Source organism: Nelumbo lutea, chromosome 4 (assembly GCF_056320005.1).
Source record: "Nelumbo lutea isolate HS-2025 chromosome 4, American lotus-T2T, whole genome shotgun sequence".
NCBI lineage: Eukaryota > Viridiplantae > Streptophyta > Magnoliopsida > Proteales > Nelumbonaceae > Nelumbo > Nelumbo lutea.
In genome coordinates this window covers 14598480-14618244 of record NC_142687.1, presented here as the reverse complement: position 1 = coordinate 14618244, position 19765 = coordinate 14598480, and the positions used below count along the sequence as shown (strand labels likewise).

At 39.2% G+C, this 19765-nt stretch overlaps 1 protein-coding gene across 4 annotated transcripts in view; it reads left to right on the top strand.

Annotated features, from left to right (window-relative positions):
• LOC148854085 (phosphatidylinositol 4-kinase alpha 1-like) overlaps positions 1-19765 on the top strand; it is a 160043-nt gene that overhangs the window by 32106 nt on the left and 108172 nt on the right. For all 4 annotated transcript variants that reach the window (XR_016095034.1, XM_088941758.1, XM_088941757.1 and 1 more), the window contains exons 4-9: positions 2484-2654; positions 2802-2960; positions 3076-3203; positions 3407-3713; positions 17644-17812; positions 18027-18244. Coding sequence is in view for 3 of the 4 variants with exons in the window: in XM_088941758.1 (XP_088797884.1) it covers positions 2484-2654; positions 2802-2960; positions 3076-3203; positions 3407-3713; positions 17644-17812; positions 18027-18244 (1152 nt within the window). In the remaining variant the exon portion in view is untranslated. The remainder of the gene's footprint in view (positions 1-2483; positions 2655-2801; positions 2961-3075; positions 3204-3406; positions 3714-17643; positions 17813-18026; positions 18245-19765) is intronic.

The following is a 19765-nucleotide window of genomic DNA, read 5'->3' as shown; positions in this document are numbered from 1 at the left end:
AAAGGTCCTTGAGAGTTAAATTACCAAGCTAGTCATCCTCCCAGAAAAGAACTCTATCTCCTGTACACACATCATACTTGATAAGGCTTAGGAAATGGGGAAGAATGCCATGAATAGCCTTCCATGGAGAGTTCAAAGTGCCCTGCCGAGAAACACCGACATCCCAACCGTTACCTGCATGCCCATGAATACTACCTATTACCTTAAGCCAGAGTCTCTCCCTCTCTAAAGGCCATCTCCATAGTCATTTATGCAACAAAGTTACATTCTTCTTTTCTAAATTGCCTCATCCCAAGCCCCCTTGCTCCTTACTTCTGCACACTAACTCTTATCTCACCAAGAGATCCTTTCTTTCTTCACCAGGTTCTCATAAGAAATCCCTCATTTTTATTTTGATAAGTCATAAGAAATCCCTCATAATCTTCTCTAATTTTAACACCTCCCTTTGTGTCAACTTAAAGACTGAGAGGAAGTACACTAGAAGGTTAGCTAAGGTAGACTTTATCAAAGTAATTCAACCCCCAAGAGACAAATAATTCCTCTTCTAAGCTGACAGTTTCTTAGTACAATTTTCAACAATTGGATTCCAAAAGCTTCCTTCCTGTGGGTTAGCTCCTATGGGCATACCTAGATATTTCAATGGCCAACTAGCAATAGGCATGGTTCTAAATATCAATATAGGCCGATACGCCGGATGGGGCATATCCATCTTCCGGACTCTGTTTAGCCAGACCATTTGCTAGATTCTTAGCAGATCTAGGTATCCATCTTTTGACTGGTCCCAGGTCCTTCACTAATTCTTTAGCTTCTCTAATTTGATATCTGTGCCACCATGGATCCTCTTCATTACTTCACAGCCAACTTGTTATTACCTTAGTTTCCTCCAATGATCAGATTATGTAGCCTATAAGCTTATCCTTTTCCAATACCGTTACAATAACCATAAATTCTTCCCTCATCAAATCACCCACACCAATAGGTCCAAGTAGATAACCAGAATGTCTCCCAAGTGATTTCTAAGGTTGCCTAGGCTGCAATCATCAAAATTCAGCTTTAAGAAAGGGAAATGTGGGGGCACCATACAGCATGTATTCTTGGCCTTGTCGGTGCAGAACTAGCCACTTTTCCAATTTTTAATGATGTTTTCTGTCATATAATGTTCAAAGAGCTCCACGGTTTTGAAAAGAGATACTATCAATAATTTTACTTATTTTTTCATTATCATTGAATAACTGGGCATTACTCTCTTTTCACACACACACACACCCCATAATATAGCCACTCTTACACATCTCCATATAACCCTACCCCTCTTTCTTGGATGAGTGATCAAATCTTCAAACAATTTTTTTAGGTCACTAGGAGGAGACCTCCTGCACCCAAACAACAAGAAAAAAATACTCCAAAATAGCAGACAAATAGTTGCAGGAGATTAGCAGATGGAAAGAATTTTCACAATTGGCTTTGTACAAGAAGCACACATGAGGTGATATGCACCAAAGGTCTTTCTGTTGTAAGGTCTTACGTGTTTTTTTTTTAAATGAAAAATCTCCCAACAGAATGGTTGAACCCAAGGTGGTACCAGTAACTTGTTTCCCTTCATGGCAAGTGGCAAATCAAGCCTGTAGAAGGAATCAGGCATCCTAGGTGGAAACCGTGGAATGTACCCTGCTAGCACTTTCTTAGGGCATAGATTCTTGCTTTTGTCCATGGGATGGAGTAGGCATGGGAGAGAATTTTAGTTGAAAGGGATTTACATAGGTGAGCTGGATGGATTTTGAAGCAGAAGAACCTTGGCAGTTGAAACAGACACTATAGAGAGCTAGATCTTTGGCACTAATCTGAATAACTCATCTAAATTGTCTAGTTTGTCAAGGAGGGACCAGGAAAGACTTCTATTGTAGTTGTGGTGGGGATGAATGCAATGCAATTTTTCAAATGGATGGATAATTTGTTGGTAAAATCTGTTGGTGCACTCTTATCCCATCTTAAAGATTTAGAGGCAGGTTATGTCAGTATATGTACTGTTTTATACTTTCGTTTTGATCAATAAAATTTAATGTTTCTGGTGATAAAAGAAAAAGAAAAAATATCAAGCCTATGGTTATCTAAGGAAATAAGTTGCTTATTTCTTCCTTTTTTTAGATCTTTGAAAGGAGTGACTGATTTGCTTTTCTCCTAAAGTGTCTTTTATCATCATCTTCTATCAAGACCTAAATGGTACTTTTCCATCCTGTGCAGAGAACTGTGCCACCTTCTACGTTTTTGCCTGCAAATGAGTATTTAATATATTTGCTTTTGCTTCACTTCATGTTACTGAATGGTTTTATATATTTTTTCTTGTAATCTTGATCTTTGTGTTAATGTTATTTTGTGCCTTAAGTGCTTTGATTTAAACTTATAAGATATTCATGCCTTTTATTTATTTCTTATTCTAGTGGTTTCTATTGTTATATGCTTATTTATTCTTTTATCAATCTCAGGATGGAAAGGAGAAACAAACAATTCCTGTTGTGCAGCTTAATGTTATACGCTTGCTAGCAGATCTTAATGTTTCTGTTAATAAGGCTGAAATGGTAGACATGATATTGCCTCTATTTATTGAAAGCTTAGAAGAGGGCGATGCTTCAACTCCTGGTTTATTGCGTATTCGAGTATGAGATTCTGTTTTTTGATCATATTTATTGTGTTCTTCCACCCATTTCATTTTTTGCCTTTTTTTTGACATCATCAGGCAGCTGGTGCTTTGGTCACTTGTGATATATGTGGGTTTTCAACCTGTTCTTGTTGAATAATTGCAGCTTCTTGATGCTGTATCTCACATGGCAAGTTTGGGTTTTGAGAAATCCTATCGCGAGACAGTAGTTCTGATGACAAGAAGCTATCTGAATAAAATTTCAAATATAGGATCTGAAGAAAGCAAAACGTTGGCTCCTGAGGCCACCACAGAGCGTGTAGAGGTTTGTACTAATCTGGATATTCTAGGTCTAAAGAGCAAACTTGGATATCACTATTGACTTGCTAGTATTGAGTCTCAATTTAAAATGGATTCTCACTGGTTCAATCATGTTCTAGACTCTTCCTGCAGGATTCCTTCTGATTGCTAGTGGTCTTACTAGTCCTAAATTGCGGTCAGACTATCGTCACCGATTGCTGTCTTTGTGTTCAGATGTAGGGCTAGCTGCAGAATCACAAAGTGGAAGGTAAATTTCTATTTAATAAACAAAGAAATAAATGAAAGATAGGAGCTGAGACTGTTAATACTTCACATGGAATTTATCTTTTTGGGGTCATGCATCACTTAGGAGCTTTTTGTGGTTGTAATGCTATTTCTAGTTGGTATTTTTTCTTGATTTTATATATATTCTATCCAAAGCTCGCAGACCTTATACTTTAATCTTTGCAGGAGTGGAGCAGACTTTTTGGGGCCTCTACTTCCTGCTGTTGCTGAAATTTGTTCTGACTTTGATCCTACCATAGATATAGAACCTTCTCTTTTGAAGTTGTTTCGTAACTTGTGGTTCTATGTTGCTCTTTTTGGCTTGGCCCCTCCTATTCAGAAAAACCCACTTCCAACAAAATCAAATACCACTTCGTTGAATGGTGTGGGAAGCATGAGTGCCATGGCTCTTCAAGCTGTGTCTGGACCATACATGTGGAATAGTCTATGGTCTTCAGCTGTCCAGCGTGTTGCTCAAGGAACCCCACCCCTTGTAAGTCGATATTAAGCATTTTGGATGACATTATTATATGTTTGGTTTATATTTTTGCACAAAGTGGATTTTGTATGTTTACTTTTTGCTTATTGGTTGTGTTGTTACTATACTGTCAGCTTGTTCTTTTCATATTGTTTATTTTTAGTTTGGGCAGCCAGGGCACTCTTGTAATTTACCTCTTTTATTTTGATCTATTTAGTATAAATAACAGAAGGGGTGTCACCAGCCCAACTTTTTTCTCTCCAATCATTCTCTCCTCTTCTTCCTCTCTTCTCCTCCTCCCTTCGTTTTCTGCTGGTATTTCTTAGCAAAAACGTGGTATCAGAGCCAGGTTCTGGGCGATAGCAGCTTCCAGATCTGTCTATATAACTTAGAATTTCCTATTTTTGGACTGTGAAGAAGAGTACACCTAATTGGCCTGGTCTGACCGACGGGTTTCCTCTATTTTGTTTCCTTTCTTGGTCATAGTACCAAGGAGACTAGTTTGGTGACAGTTAGATGCTGTGAAAAGCCATTTTTTTGGAGGTGTGTGCCTCATACAGGTGCTGTAAAGGGGTGTGTGACTCCTTCCTAGTTGGTATGTGCAGCCTTCTATTGCTGAATATGGTGTGTGGGCTGCTAGTGGTTAGAGTTTAAGTTTTTGGGACGTGCAGTTCTGGTGGTGTTCCAATAGATTCCTTGGTGTTCCTTAGTGTGCTTGATAGTTTTACACTCCTACCTTGACCAGAAGTGTTAGAAGTAGGGGGTGAAGTGTGTTTTTGGTGTGGCAACTCCTTTACATGGTGTTTGTAGAACATGTCTTGATGGCGCCTGACAATTCTGCCACTTTTGGGGTTAAATCATCCCAAGGGACAGTGGTGTAGGGGCTGATAGTATGATCTTTCATATGCCAATCATCTCCTTGAATGGTCTGAACTATTTGGAGTGGTCGAAGGGCATAAAAATCAGTGTTACAACAAGGGGAAAAGATTGAATATATTATTGGGAAGCTGAAAGAACCCAAAAGTGGAATTGCTGAACATGATTGGTGGGACCAGGAGAATAGTATGGTGATGTCCTGGCTCCTTGTAGCTATGGAACTTGAAGCGAGGAAAAATTTTATGTGGGCCAACACTGTTAGTGAGATATGGGAATAAGCAAAATCCACTTACTATAAGTAGAAGCACTATTGCCAAGATTTATCAATTACAGGTAGTCTTTGATCTGTAAGCAAGGGGATCGTAGCTTGTCAACCTATTATTCATCCTTTACATTGGTGTGGGAGGAATTAGACCATTATCAAGCCATTGATTGGAAGCATGATGATGATGCTAAGGCATATAAGAAATTGTTCTCTCAACAACAGGTTTGCATGTTTCTTGGAGGAAATTTGGTGACATGGAAAAGTAAGAAGCAAACTTTTATGGCGAGGATTAGTGCTGAAGCTGAATGCAGGGCCATGGCACATACCACATGTGAACTAGTATGGTTGAAAAATCTTCTGCAAGAAGTTGGATTCTCAATGAGCAAACCTGTGAGATTGTACTATGATAACCAAGTTGCAATCCACAACTCCTCTAACCCAGTTTTTCATGAGAGGATGAAACATATAGAGGTTGATTGCCATTTTGTAAGGGAGAAAGTCCTTACTGGAGAGATAAGCATAGAGCATGTTAGTTCGGGTGATCAATGGGCAGACTTGTCCACAAAAGGTTTGAGTTTAGGGAAAGTGAACTATATGTGTAACAAGATGGGATTGTATGACATATATTCTCCAGCTTGAGGGGGAGTGTTAGAGTTGGCCGAGTAGGGGTAACTTAGTCTTTTTTAGTTTACTTTAAGTGGTGACTTGGCAATACTATTTTATTTTAAATTTCTTGTCCCATACTTAAGTAGGGGCATATTTGACTTTGTATGCTTAATTAATATAATAAAAGGTTATGGTCGACTAGGAGGGTTTGCACTCTCTAGTTCGACAAGTTTCTCCTTTCTCCTCCTCCTCTCCTCCTTCTTCTTCTTCTTCTTCTTCTTCTTCCTCTTCTTCTTCTCTATCTTTGAACAGAACTTGTCTGAACCATCAAAACAGTAACTTGGTTTTGTTTTCTTGTGATGGTTGTATTATACAGGACCAGCACACTGGGAAGTGAAGGGGAAGGGGCATAGGCTTGGGAGGCTGTTTGCTCTTGAGTTTGAGAAGAAATTTTCATCCCCGACTTCTTGTCTTCTTTCTACTACTAGTGATGTTTTACATTCTCATTGTAATAATGTGTGGCATTTATGGTATAGGCGTTAAGGCTACACACATGCCAAGAACTTGGATAATTTATTTTCTTCTCGTTGCTTAGCTATTGTTATTTCTGTTTCTAAGAATATTGATAAGTCTTGCATAATTTATGGTCTTAGTAAAAGTCATTTTTTACCTTTTCCATCTTCTTCTGTGCATGATAGTGTTCCTTTTCAAGTAATACATAATGTTTGGTCATCTCTTCTAGACTTGGATACAGATATTTTGTTTTATTTATTGATGATTGCGCTAGATATACTTGGGTTTACTTTCTCCGGAAGAAACCAGAAGTTCTTTCCACCTTTCAGTATTTTCATACCATGGTAATGACCAATATAATACCACCATTCGTATTCTACATTTTAACTTAGGGGGAGAATATTTTGATGGCGAAAATGGAGAGTTCCAAACCTCTTTAAAGAAACATAGTATTTTATCCCAAAGGTCTTTCCTAGGAACTCTTCAATAAAATGGAGTTGTTGAACACAAGAACCAACACATCTTGAGTATGGTGAGATCCCTTTTACTTGACTCCCATGTTCCTATTACCTTTTGGGCGGAGGTGGCCAGCACTATTGAGTGCTGTGTATCCCATTAACATCATTCCATCTTCAGTCTTTGGTAATCGATCACCATTCATTGTCACTTTTATGTTCCCCAAACTACTCTAAACTCCACGTTTTTGGTTGCATTTGCTTTGTGCATCTCCCTTCCCGTGAGCACAATAAGCTCACTACCCAATCAGCTATGTGTGCCTTTATGGGTACAATTTAGAACATGAAGGCTTTCTATGTTATAATCCTAAAGTTCGTCGTCTTCATATATCTCGAAATGTTATCTTTCTTGAGATTCTGTCCTTCTTTGAACATGTTAAATTACCTGCACCATCTTTTTTTATTTTGCAGAACTTTGCTATTGTAGGTGATTCTGAGTCTCCAGTCTTGCCTATTCAAGTCTATCTCAAGAAATATCCAGCTACACAAACGCCTATGCCTCCACTTAATCGACTCCTGTGCCTGCTCCTCTGTCATGCTCAGACCCTATTCCATCCACATCTACTTCTCATGTAAATGATCCTTCACCTCCTACTCCCACTCCTTTTACAATGTTCTTCCAGAGTTTCTCGTCTTCTTAACCGCTATAGATTTTCTGCTATCCATAGCTCCCTTTCTGCTACTTTGTCTTCCATAGATATCCCAAAGTCTTACTGGTAGGTTGTAGCAATTGGGCATTAGAAAGCTATAATGGACTTGGAAATTCATGCCCTATTGGAAAATGATACTTGGGAGCTTGTTTCTCCTCCAGCAGATGCCTTCATTATTGGTAGTCGTTGGGTGTACTCAGTCAAGCTGAATCCTGATGGCAATTTGGATAGATATAAAGCTCGCCTTGTTGCTCAAGGGTACAAACAAGAACATGGCATTGACAATGAGGAAATGTTTGCACCGGTGGCTAAGATGACTAATGTTCGACTTATTCTTGCCATCACTGCTATTAAGCAATGGATTGTTCATCAAATGGATGTAAAGAATGCCTTTCTTCATGGGCATCTCCGTGAGACGATGTATATGAAACCTCCTCTACAGGGGTTATTATTGAAGTAGGATTTCAGAAAAGCTCCTCAGATGATTCCTTCTTTATTCTCAAACATCCCCAGGGAGTGACTCCTCTATTAGTGTATGCTGACGATATACTTATTACTGTGATGACTTGGAAGGGATCACTCAATTGAAGCAGATTCTTAGTCAATTCTTCAAAATGAAGGATCTTGGTCCAGTAACCTACTTTCTTGGTCTTAAGATCACCCGAAGTGATTGAGGATATTTTGGTAATCAGCACAAGTATGCTATTGACTTGGTTAAGATGGCCAATCTCTCTGACTTGAAGCAAGCTGATACCCCATTGGAACTCAACCTAAAGCTTAGTAAGGATGATGGACAACTTCTTCATGATTCTACGTTATATTGTTTGCTTGTTGGAATCCTTATTTACCTCAGCATGATTCGGCCAGACATATCCTATGCTGTGCAGGTAGTCAGCTAGTTTGTATCAGCTCATCGACAACCTTATTTCTCTGCTGTCCTTCGGATTATCAGATGTGTTAGAGGAACCTTGTCTCATGGACTTTTCCTCTCATCTTCTTCATCTCCTTAGTTGATTGCTTATGCTGATTGGGGTGGTTGCCTTGACACCAGATGGTCAACCACTGGATGGTGTGTTTTCTTAGGTGATTCCCTCATCTCTTGGAAGTGCAAGAAGCAAAAAACAATCTCCAAATCATCTACTGAAGCCGAATATCGTGCCATGTCTTCTATTTGTAGTGAGCTTGTCTGGCTTAAAGCCCTTCTCCATGATTTGACCATTGATCACTCCGCTCCCATTCCTTTATTTGTTGACAACATGAGTGCAATCAAGATCGCCTCAAATCCAGTCTTTCATGAATGGATTAAGCACATAGAGGTGGATTGTCATTTCATTCGAGATCTTCTCACTATTGGCCACATCACACTTCCTCATGTGTCATCCAATCTTCAGTTGGTCGATCTCTTCACCAAGGCTATGGCTCGCACTAGACACAATTTCCTTGTGGACAAACTGATGCTCTTGCCTAAGCATCAGTTTGAGGGGAGGAGTGTAGAGAGGATGAGGGCTAATATTGTAATTTTACCTTTATTTGGCTCTTTTGTATACTTCTTTGTACACTTCTGTACTTATCTATTCTTGTAAGGACAGAACTGTCCATCCACATATTAATATAAATATAATTCTTTCTGGGCGTGTCAGACATAGAACACACCAACAAATTCGTCTGACTCTCTTGTTTTCTTCTTCTCTTCGACTGGAACTGACAACTAGACCCAAAAAAAAGGACCAACATTTCCTTGTTTCCAAAAATGCATAAGATGCGGAGCTGTCTGATGTAGGCCTTGTCCAATTCCCCAAGACCCAATCTGGATGGAAAAGTCTGGCTATCTATTTTAGGCTTTGTGCCTTCACTTTTAGGATCAATCCCCTCACTTGAGGCCAGTATTCCTCGTAGCCCTGTCCATTTTGGGCCTGGTCTTTGAATCAGAATGAAAGATGTAAGGAGTGAATTTTCTAAGAATGTGCTATAAGATATTTTGTTCTTTTTTATTGCCATTTTAGGTAGAAAGTATGGCTAGAGTTTCTTATTTCTTTATAAATAGTTGTATTCCCATTCTTTTTGGAGTTATTGAAGAATGTTTTTCATGAAGTTAGTTTTATGGAATAGGAGGGGTTTTGAGAAATGAGTTTGGAGAGGTCGTTATTTCTTTACTCAGATCATTTGGGATTTGGGGATTCTGTTAAGGCAGAACTACTAGCTGCATTAGGAGTGCAATTTGCAAATCAGTCAGGTGTGGAGCAACTATTTATTGAAGGAGATTCCAAGGTGGTGGTGAGGTGGTTGAAGAACCCTGAGGATGTTGTGTGGTGCTATAAGAATGAAATCAAGAAATTTAAGTGGTTGACAAGGAATATGTCTGTAACAATACAGTGGGTGGGGTGATCAGCGAATGCTTTGTTGATGGCTTAGCCAAGCAAGGGGCAAATAGGGAAGTTGTATTTTGGCCTCAGCTGTAATGTGTTTTTAGTGTCTTTGTAATCTGTTGGGAGAGGCTGCAGATTGCGCCTCTTGAAGGGCTGGTGTATAAGTTTCAAGTTCTGAATTAATAATTTTTTTTACCCATAAAAAAAGTTAGTTTTCTGCAATGGTGAGGTTCTTAGCAAGGGTGGTGGGAGTCTCTTTCAGATGGGGAAAAGGAACAACAAACGGTTTGGCAGATACGTTAGCCAAGCAAGGGACTAATAGGGAGCAATTTTTCTGGCAATGGACATGGGGGCAGGTCATATGTTTGCTAATGGGTTGGCAGATGCAGTAGCAAAACAAGGAATTACTATAAATCAGCAACTTTGGGGAGTTTTCTCCAAATGACTGTACATAGTTTGTAAAAGAAGGGTTAGGTGGAAATGCTAGCCTAGAATCTGGTGTGTTAGGTGCTTTTTCATTGTAAATCATTTTTTATTCATATCCGATAAAGCTTTACAGTTACCAATAAAAAACACATTAATTGCTCTCCCCCTCATTTTCTTTCTCTTTTGCTGCTTTGTACATGAGAAAGCACACTCTAGGAGGTAAAAAATGAAAATGAAGCCAATGTTTTTTTTTCTTTCCAGGAGACTCATCAATATTACCATTAGATGTGTTAGAATGCTCGAGTCAGGGGTATTTTGGTCATTCTGGATTATCTTCTTGAGAGTGAAAGGTCTATTGTATCTGAGTTTAAGTTATGTGTCCCATCTTCTATGAGGGACAAAATGGTCTTTCCTGTAACTCTATGTTTTTGAATAAATACAAGTGGGTCAGCTAGGGAAGGGTGATTTTTGACTCTCTTCTATTCTGGCCGAACCTTTCTTTCTTTTTCTTCTTCTTCTTCTTCTTCTTCTTCTTCTTCTTTCTCTTTTCTTTCTTCTTCTCTACTTCAACCTAGAATCTGCTAGGGTTTACTAACATGGTATCAGAGCTGTAAGGTCGTATCCTCATTTCTTTCTTGCTGCTGTTCTCTTTCTGGGTTCGCCGCCAACTTTCACAGTCATCTTCTTCCTTTTCGACTGACCTGAGTGGAGGTTCGATAAGGGGCTGAAAAGGAGCTGTCGTTTTGTGGGCCTGGAGGTGAGGATGCCTTCGGTCGTTGGAGTGGTATACTAAACCCTCTATTCAGTATTGAAGAGGGCTGAATGTGGACAGGTATGAACACTACTGTTGTTTGTCCAAGTAAGAAACTGCGAATGTTTCCTTTTGTTTCAAAAGTTGGTTGTGGTGGTGCTCAGTGTGACTGATATGCATCTCAGTCGTGATCCTCTGCATTTCTCTTCGTATGTATGTTGAAAGAAGAGTTGTCGACTGCTGAAGTTCACAACAGCAGTAGATTGGTGGTGGTTGTGTCGTGGTGATTGGTGTATCTATGTTTTAAAATATTTAAAAGTGATCTCCTATACCTTGTGTGTAATCAGTTCTGCAGTGTGCAGCCCAAGTGTTTGATGTGAGGACTGAGTGATTTCAGTCTTAGTGTGTTGATGGTGAATGGTCCTGCAGTGTGCAGCCCAGGTGTTTGATGTGAAGACTGAGTGATTTCAGCCTTAGTGTGTGGTGTGTAATGTGTATTTAAAGAAGCTGGAATTGGTGGTGTTATAAGTGAGATAAGTCTTGTGAAAGAGTGTGAGGTTGTGTTGTATATTTGAAGGTGAAATAATTAACTTCATTTGAAAATGGGGATGATAACAAAACAGGTGTCATGCTTTCTCCAGACTATTTAAGTGTTCAAATGACATCCATCAAGTTGAATGGTGAGAATTATGTACCATGGGCAAAATCTATGGAGGTGTTCTTGAAGGCCAAGAGGAAGGTAAAACATGTAAGAGAGGAGAAATCTCCCACTGATTCCCCTGGGTTCAGTGACTGGGAACAAGTAGATGCACAGATAATGACATGGCTCTAGAACAGCATGGAACCAAAGATTAGTGTGAACTTCATGTTCCTAGATACAGCTAAGGAAATCTGGGATAATGCTAAGAAGTTATACTCTGGACAAGACAATACAACTAGGGTGTATCAGTTGTACCAAGAGTATTTCAATTTGAAGCAAGGGAGTCAAAGCTTAGAAGAGTACTATGCAAGTTTGAGGAACATTCGTAATGAGCTTAATGTGTATCATCCTCTAACATCAGATGTTCAGATCCAACAACAGTAACGTGAACAGCTTGATGTGACAAGGTTTCTTGTGGGGTTGAAGGCTGAGTATGAGCCTGTTAGAGCACAAATATTGGGAGAATCTGCTCTTCCTCCATTTGAAGAAGTCTTTGCTCATCTTAAGAGGACATCTATTGAGTCGGGAGAACATTCTTCTCTCTCTGACAGATCTGGTTTGGTAGTGACTAAAGGGGGTGGTCGTGGAAATAGAAGTGGTGGTGTCAGGAGTGGACTCCCAAGCAACCGTGGTGGTCACATGTTTAGCAGGGCTAGTGGCCGGACTGGAGGCCGAGACTCAGGGGGAGGTCCGGGAAGAGGAAGGAGTAATACTCAGAGAAAGTGTACACATTGTGGTTTAGAGGGGCACATAGTTAATTTTTGATATGATTTGCGTGGTGCACCCAACACTTGGGCTAACCATGCTAGGACTAAGGGTAATGACACAATTACTGAAAGTCAGCAAACTGACCCAATCCTCTCCACATCTACTTGTGCTTCTGAGAAGGAAATAGTGAGTGTACCACGTGAAGTATATGAGCAGTTCATTCAAACATCTCAGCAGAACACCGCTACACTTGCTCATTCAGGTATGGCTTGCTTAGCTTCCAAAGACTCACACTGGATCATTGACTCCGGGGCCTCGGACCATATGTTTGGGACTCATGATGTATTTTCTTCCCTTTCCCACTCCTCCACACCTCAAACAGTTACACTTGCTAATGGTTCTACATCTCCTATCTGTGGTGTTGGTGATGTTAATCTCTCTTCCTTGCCTTTATCATCTGTTTTATATGTTCCTTAGTTTCCTTTTAACCTTATGTCTGTCAGCAGATTAACCAAGTCTCTTAATTGTTCTGTAACCTTCTACCCTTCTTGTGTGTTTCAGGATCTCAAGACGGGGAGGAAGATTGGTGGAGGGCATGAAGCAGGTGGATTATATTACCTTGATGGTGGTGGTCCTCCAGTAGCTTTTCAGTCATCTCTTACTCCTCTTCAATGGCACTGCAGACTTGGTCATCCTTCTCTCAAGGCCTTGAAGTTACTGGTTCCTTCCTTGAGTCATCTTTCATCATTAGATTGTGAGTCATGTCAATTGGGTAAACATCATAGAGTCTCATTTAGTCCAAGAGTTGATAGTCGTGTCTCAAGTCCTTTCTCTTTAGTTCATTCCGATGTATGGGGTCCAATTAAAGTGGTGTCATACAATGGGTATAAGTATTTTGTAATCTTTGTTGATGACTTTTCAAGGATGACATGGATTTATCTTATGAAAGATCGTAGTGAGTTGTTCCCTATTTTTCAAAAATTTTATGCTGAAATACGCACTCAATTTGGTGTTCATATTAAAATTCTTCGCTCCGATAATGCCAAAGAATACAACTCCTCACCATTTCAGCAATACCTAGAACATCATGGGATCATTCATCAAACTTCTTGTGCCTACACCCCACAACAGAACGGTGTAGCTGAACGAAAAAATCGACATCTTCTTGAAACTGCTCGATCCTTGATGATTAATATGAATGTCCCAAAACATTTTTGGAGTGATGCTGTTCTCACATCCTGCTTTCTGATCAATCGGATGCCCATGTCAATCCTTGGAAGTCAATCCCCTTTCTCCGTGTTGTTTCCCACTTTATCTCCATTTCCTCTTACCCCAAGAATCTTTGGTTGTGTTTGTTTTGTTCAACACATGGGGCCTGGGTTCGACAAGCTAGATGCTCGAGCTACTAAGTGTATCTTTCTTTGAGTCAGTTCCGTTCTTCTCAGATGTTGGGGTCTCTTCCTCTCCCTCTGTGGTTCCCCTTCCTGTACCTGTTGTGGACATCCTTCCAGTAACTCCTGTTTCTACTGCAGATGCACATCCTATGCCTGTTACTACTGAGAAGCTGCCAATCACTCAAGTGTATACCCGCAGAAGTGCATTGGGCCCTCCTCCACTTCAGCCCCTGTCGACAGATCCTGCTACTGCTCCTTCTTCAGATCTTGATCTTCCTATTGCTCTGGGAAAAGGTAAACGTACTTGTATTTCTCACCCCATTTCACACTATGTTTCTATTGCTCACCTTTCTGCTTCTCATTGCAAATTTATATCATTACTCTCATCTGTTCCCATTCCCAAGACTATCCAGGAAGCACTTGCCTCCCTAGGGTGGCGGCAAGCCATGGAAGAAGAACTCTCTGCTCTACAACATAATCACACATGGGAACTTACCGCTCTTCCTTCCGGTAAGCACACAGTTGGGTGTAAATGGGTCTACACAGTGAAGTTTCTTCCTAATGGCAGTGTGGAGCGATTGAAAGCGAGGTTGGTGGCCAAGGGTTATTCTCAGATGTATGGTGTGGACTATATGGAGACATTTTCTCCTGTGGCTAAGATTGGTTCAGTTCGGGTGTTGATTTCATTAGCTGCTATGTTTGATTGGCCTCTTGTACAACTTGACATAAAAAATGCCGTCCTGCATGGTGATCTAGTTGAGGAGGTGTGTATGGAGAAACTACCAGGGTTTGTTGCTCAGGGGGAGTCTGGCAAAGTGTGTAGGCTCAAAAAGGCAATTTATGGACTGAAACAATCTCCACATGCTTGGTTTGGCAGGTTCAGTGAAGTGATGAAATCCTTTGGGATGAAACAATGTCAGGTTGATCATTCTATGTTTAGCTATAACTCAAAGGATGGGAAAATCTTGCTAGTCGTTTACGTGGATGATATTGTCATAACTGGGAGTGATAGCAATGGAATCAACAGGTTGAAGAAATTCTTACAGGATCACTTCAATACGAAAGATCTGGGGAAGCTAAGATATTTCCTGGGAATAGAGGTTGCGAGGTCAAAACATGGGATCAACATAGGTCAAAACATGGTTGTTAGGTGCTAAACCAGCAGAGACTCCTATGGAACTCAATGCCAATTTGAGTGTTGATGCGGGTGAAGAGTTTGATGATCCTGGAAGATACAGAAGGTTGGTGGGCAAATTGAACTACCCGACCATTACCCGACCAGATATATCATTTGATGTGAGTGTGGTGAGCCAGTTTATGCAACATCCTTGGGTTCCTCATTGGGAAGCTGTTCTGAGAATTGTTAGGTACCTAAAAGGTGCTCCAGGTCGTGGTTTGTTATACCAAAGAGGAGGAACTCTTGAGATAGTAGGGTACACAGATGCTAACTGGGCTGGTTCTATATTAGATAGGAGATCAACTACAGGGTATTGTACCTTCCTCGGTGGCAATCTTGTAACTTGGAAGAGCAAGAAACAAACAGTGGTGGCAAGAAGTGGTGCAGAAGCAGAGTACAGGGCTATGGCCCATACCACATGTGAGCTAGTATGGCTGAAGAACTTGCTTCAAGAGATGGGATTCTCAATTGACAAACCCATGAAACTATACTGTGATAACCAAGTTGCTGTTCACATCTCTTCCAATCCCGTCTTTCATGAGAGAACTAAGCATATTGAGGTTGATTGTCACTTTGTAAGAGATAAAGTGATAAGTGGGGTGATAACCACATCTCATGTGAGCTCAGGAAATCAGTGGGCAGATCTTCTCACAAAGGGATTGTCTCGGGGAAGAATAGATTACATTTGTAACAAGCTGGGACTATATGAAATATACTCTCCAGTTTGAGGGGGAGTGTTAGAATGCTTGAGTCAGGGGTATTTTGGTCATTCTGGATTATCTTCTTGAGAGTGAAAGGTCTATTGTATCTGAGTTTAAGTTATGTGTCCCATCTTCTATGAGGGACAAAATGGTCTTTCCTATAACTCTATGTTTTTGAATAAATACAAGTGGGTCAGCTAGGGAAGGGTGATTTTTGACTCTCTTCTAGTCTGGCCGAACCTTTCTTTCTTCTTCTTCTTCTTTCTCTTTTCTTTCTTCTTCTCTACTTCAACCTAGAATCTGCTAGGGTTTACTAACAAGATGCAATGATTGAAAAAAAAAAAAACGATTCATTGTGAAGGCAACAAGAGTCTTATGTCGGGTCGAGAAAGAGATGTACATATGCCTTATCAAGAGTGTTGACAAAGAATGCTACTTCTTCTATCTCAACTTTCCTAAGTATATTTTTAAGGAGTAAGTTCCAAAAAGGCTATTTTGTTAATAGATGCAAATTAAAAAATAATGGCTTCCATATTGGCTAGATGCTGAAATAACCATGGGAAAGAGTGTTAAGTTTATAGAGGCACTTTCGGGGTGTCGGATTATTCTTTTTTGGAAGGAAGCTCAACCTTTAGAGAGAGAGAGAGAGAGAGAGAGAGAGTCTCAATGTGAATGGGCTGATGTAAATTTTGGCTGGTAATACAATACATTACTTCTCAAAAAAAGATGGGATTTGAGAATACCTTTCTAAGGGTATTGTAGAGAAAACTAGTTCAAATTGAAGTTCTCACCTGTTTATCTTTATTCCATATTTGCTTCTGAGAACAGATAGGCCAAAGACTCATTGCTTTGGTGGGAATCTCCATACTAACTTGGTCAAAAGAGCAGTATTTCTTTGAGAGTTGAGCAACACTAGAAAATCCCAGTACATCTTCCTTCTTTGGCTTACAAATCTCTTTCCAATTGACTGAGTAGTTTCTCTTTTCTCCTCCATCTCATAAGACCTTCCTGTACAATGTTACAAAATCTTATGATTTACGATACGATTCATGATTCCAAGGGTCTTGATTTGAATCCTTTTCTGCAAAATCTTACTATTTGATTCATAAATCTTACAATTTACATGACTCTTGTGATTCACTACTAGGGGTGATTATTTCAGCCCCGGCTGGTCCGGAAATTCTAGACTTGGGCCTAGGTTTTGTGTTCAGGCCTGGCCCAAGCCTGGGCCCACAAATTTTTAGGGCTGGGCCTGTGCCCAATACTTCAGCCCCAGCCTGCATATGTTTATATGTATGTCATATATACATAAGTTATATGTTTATGTATATGTTGTTTTATGTTATGTTTTATTATATAATTATATAGATGTTATAATATGACACCTACAATACATATTTCATATAATATTTTGTATTATATAATATAAAATAAATTTTATACATATATCATATGCATATAATATAAAATATTATATATTTAATGTATTTTAGATAAAAGTTTTAGGCTCAGCCCAACCTGGGCTCAAGCTATATCATGGGTTAAAAGCCTATCCTGGCCCATGATCACCCTTATTCACTACAGTTCAAATAAATTCAATTAAGAATTAGTTCTCTACTTTGTCATTTTTTTTGTTTATAGTTAGTTTTGTCATAGGAGACTTGTTTTAAAGCCCTTACTAAAATATGATTTATGTTATTGAAGAAAAGACATAAATTTAGTTTCTATCATATGTAGGTTAAAGAGCCATTGTATGTGGATTATGAGTTTCAAGTCAAACTTGATTTTATCATCTTAGGCTTTTATTGCACAAGTGGTAAATTCTATTGTTTTAGGTACATATATGGTAGATATGGATTAAAATGTGGTAAAATCAATTTCAAACTTGATTTTATCATCTTAGGCTTTTATTGCACAAGTGGTAAATTCTATTGTTTTAGGTACATATATGGTAGATATGGATTAAAATGTGGTAAAATCAATTTCCTATATATATTGTTTCTTTTAGTATATCTATGTTTAATTTTTGACAATTTTGTGAAAAATAGAAATAATCATACGGTTTATAATACGATTCACAATTCGATTCAACTCAACTTTCTCTATGATTTATGTTATGATTACAATATTCAAAACATTGTTCCTGTGGAACACATGCAACATGCTTTGCACATTGTCATTGAAAGTTTAGCCAACATTTGGGATTTCACAACTGTAATTTTTCTTTGCATTGTTTCTTTTTCCTTATTGAACATATACTTTAGAACCTTACTGTGAGAATATGTATTTTTGTGCAGGTTGTTAGCTCCGTTAAATGGCTTGAAGACGAGTTGGAACTCAATGCTCTTCACAATCCTGGCAGTCGTCGAGGTAGTGGTAACGAAAAAGCTGCTATAGTCCAAAGAACTGCTCTTTCTGCTGCTTTAGGCGGGCGAGTTGACATTGCGTCAATGAGCACTATTTCAGGTGTGAAAATCTCTAACGATTTACAAAAGAAACAAACAATTGATGTCTTATGTTATTCTAGTAATTCTTTAAAAGTAATCTAATAAATTATCTTAGCTTTTGACTGCCTTTCTGAAACCCCAAGATTTCTGAAACAAGGTTGCCTGATGAGGTTTCTCACTGCACTTATTTTGGTTTTGATATCTGCTCCCTGTTTTGTGTAATTTTTTTACAGGTGTTAAGGCAACCTATCTACTTGCTGTTGCCTTTCTGGAGATAATTCGTTTCAGCAGCAATGGTGGAGTCTTAAATGGCCAGACTAGTTTGAGTGCTTCTAGAAGTGCATTTGGCTGTGTGTTTGAATACCTCAAAACTCCAAATCTAACACAAGCAGTTTCTCAGTGCTTGACTGCAATTGTTCACAGGGCTTTTGAAACAGCTGTGTCATGGCTGGTACTTTTTTTCCCTTGACTGAGGCAGACTACTTTAAGTGTGCCCGTCTAGTTTGCTGATTTGTTGTCATATTTTATCTGTTTCCTGAAGTTCTTATTGTAGATAGAATATACTCCTGTGCAAAGAATAAACTTCAAATGATTAATGATTTTATTAGTTCCTGTCCTTGACTTACAACTTTTCTTTTGGATTGTTAACCGTTGTAACTTCATTGATTATAGAAAAAGAATGCTATTGTACAGAGATTTTGTTGAACCAGAAATAAACTATCCAACTCCAAGGTACATCACTGTGGAATATTTCTCTAAAACAGTTGTGCACTATTCAACCCTAATTTTGCCATTGAGTCGGCCGTGTTGTTTGTTATTCTTTGTACCTAATTGAAATTTGCCATAAGTTCTGTAGGTAGTTGCCTTATATCTCTAGTGACATGTCTGTAGATCCAAGAAGCCTGCTTGTTTCCTCAACCAACCTACTATCACTTTGGAATCTCCTTTCAGTATCAGATTTTTGAAATTGAGTGTTTTTGACAGTCTCAAACCCTGTAATACTGCCAGCACCTATGCTCTGGTGGAGTTCCCAATTCCTGCAGGTCTCACATAGATTGCAACAACCTCCCTACTGCTGTTCCTGAAGACCCCACCAATATCAGAATTGCCTGGGTTGCCCATTCTGCATCCATTAAAGTTTAAGTTGACATGGTTATTAGATGGCAGTTGCCATTCCAGTATCATATTCTGACTAGTATTAGAAGAATTATCAACCTGCTTGCACTCTCTCAAGACATCATCTGTGGATAAGGTCTAAACACATCCAAATGCACCACCTTAATGGAGATATTTGCTATTGTCATCTCCACTTCTCTTGCCTTTTCCTTGAATATTCTTGCATTTTGTTCCTTTCATGGTGACTAAATAATTGATTCTCTTGTACATCTCCACATTATCTTTCCCCTTCTCTTGGGTAAGGGGGGGAAAGATGGCCTGAGTATTTCCAATTCTCTTGGAGGTGCACACTAGAAACCGAAAAAAAGAAGGAACCTTTCCCAAACAAAGGAAGGAAAAGCGCAGGAGATTAATAGATAGTAAGTAGATTCCCTGCTTGCATGACAAAAAAAAACACATCTGGTGATAGACAAGAATTAGGTCTCCTCTTGTGTAGTGCCACACAAGTATTGATTTTTCAGGTGGTATGCCTCCCAAGGAAAAAAACCTAATTTTTTATGGAATAGGTCCAAGTCAAATAGACTTCACCTGAAATGACTTCTTTTGGTACTCATGTACTCTTGGTAAAAGCATATTGAAGATCGAATCTTGTCACTACCTTTGTGTATCATTGGTTCATACTGTGTATTCTTGCTATAAGAATCAGAAAACTTTGATTATGTGCACTTAATTATGTTTATCTCTTTACTTAAACGTTTTAATTTGTAGGTTTTGATAGGACCTCTTCCTTTGTTCTTGAGCAAGAAACTATCCCTGTTACTATGAACCTCTAACGGTGTAGGTTAGTGTTTTTTAT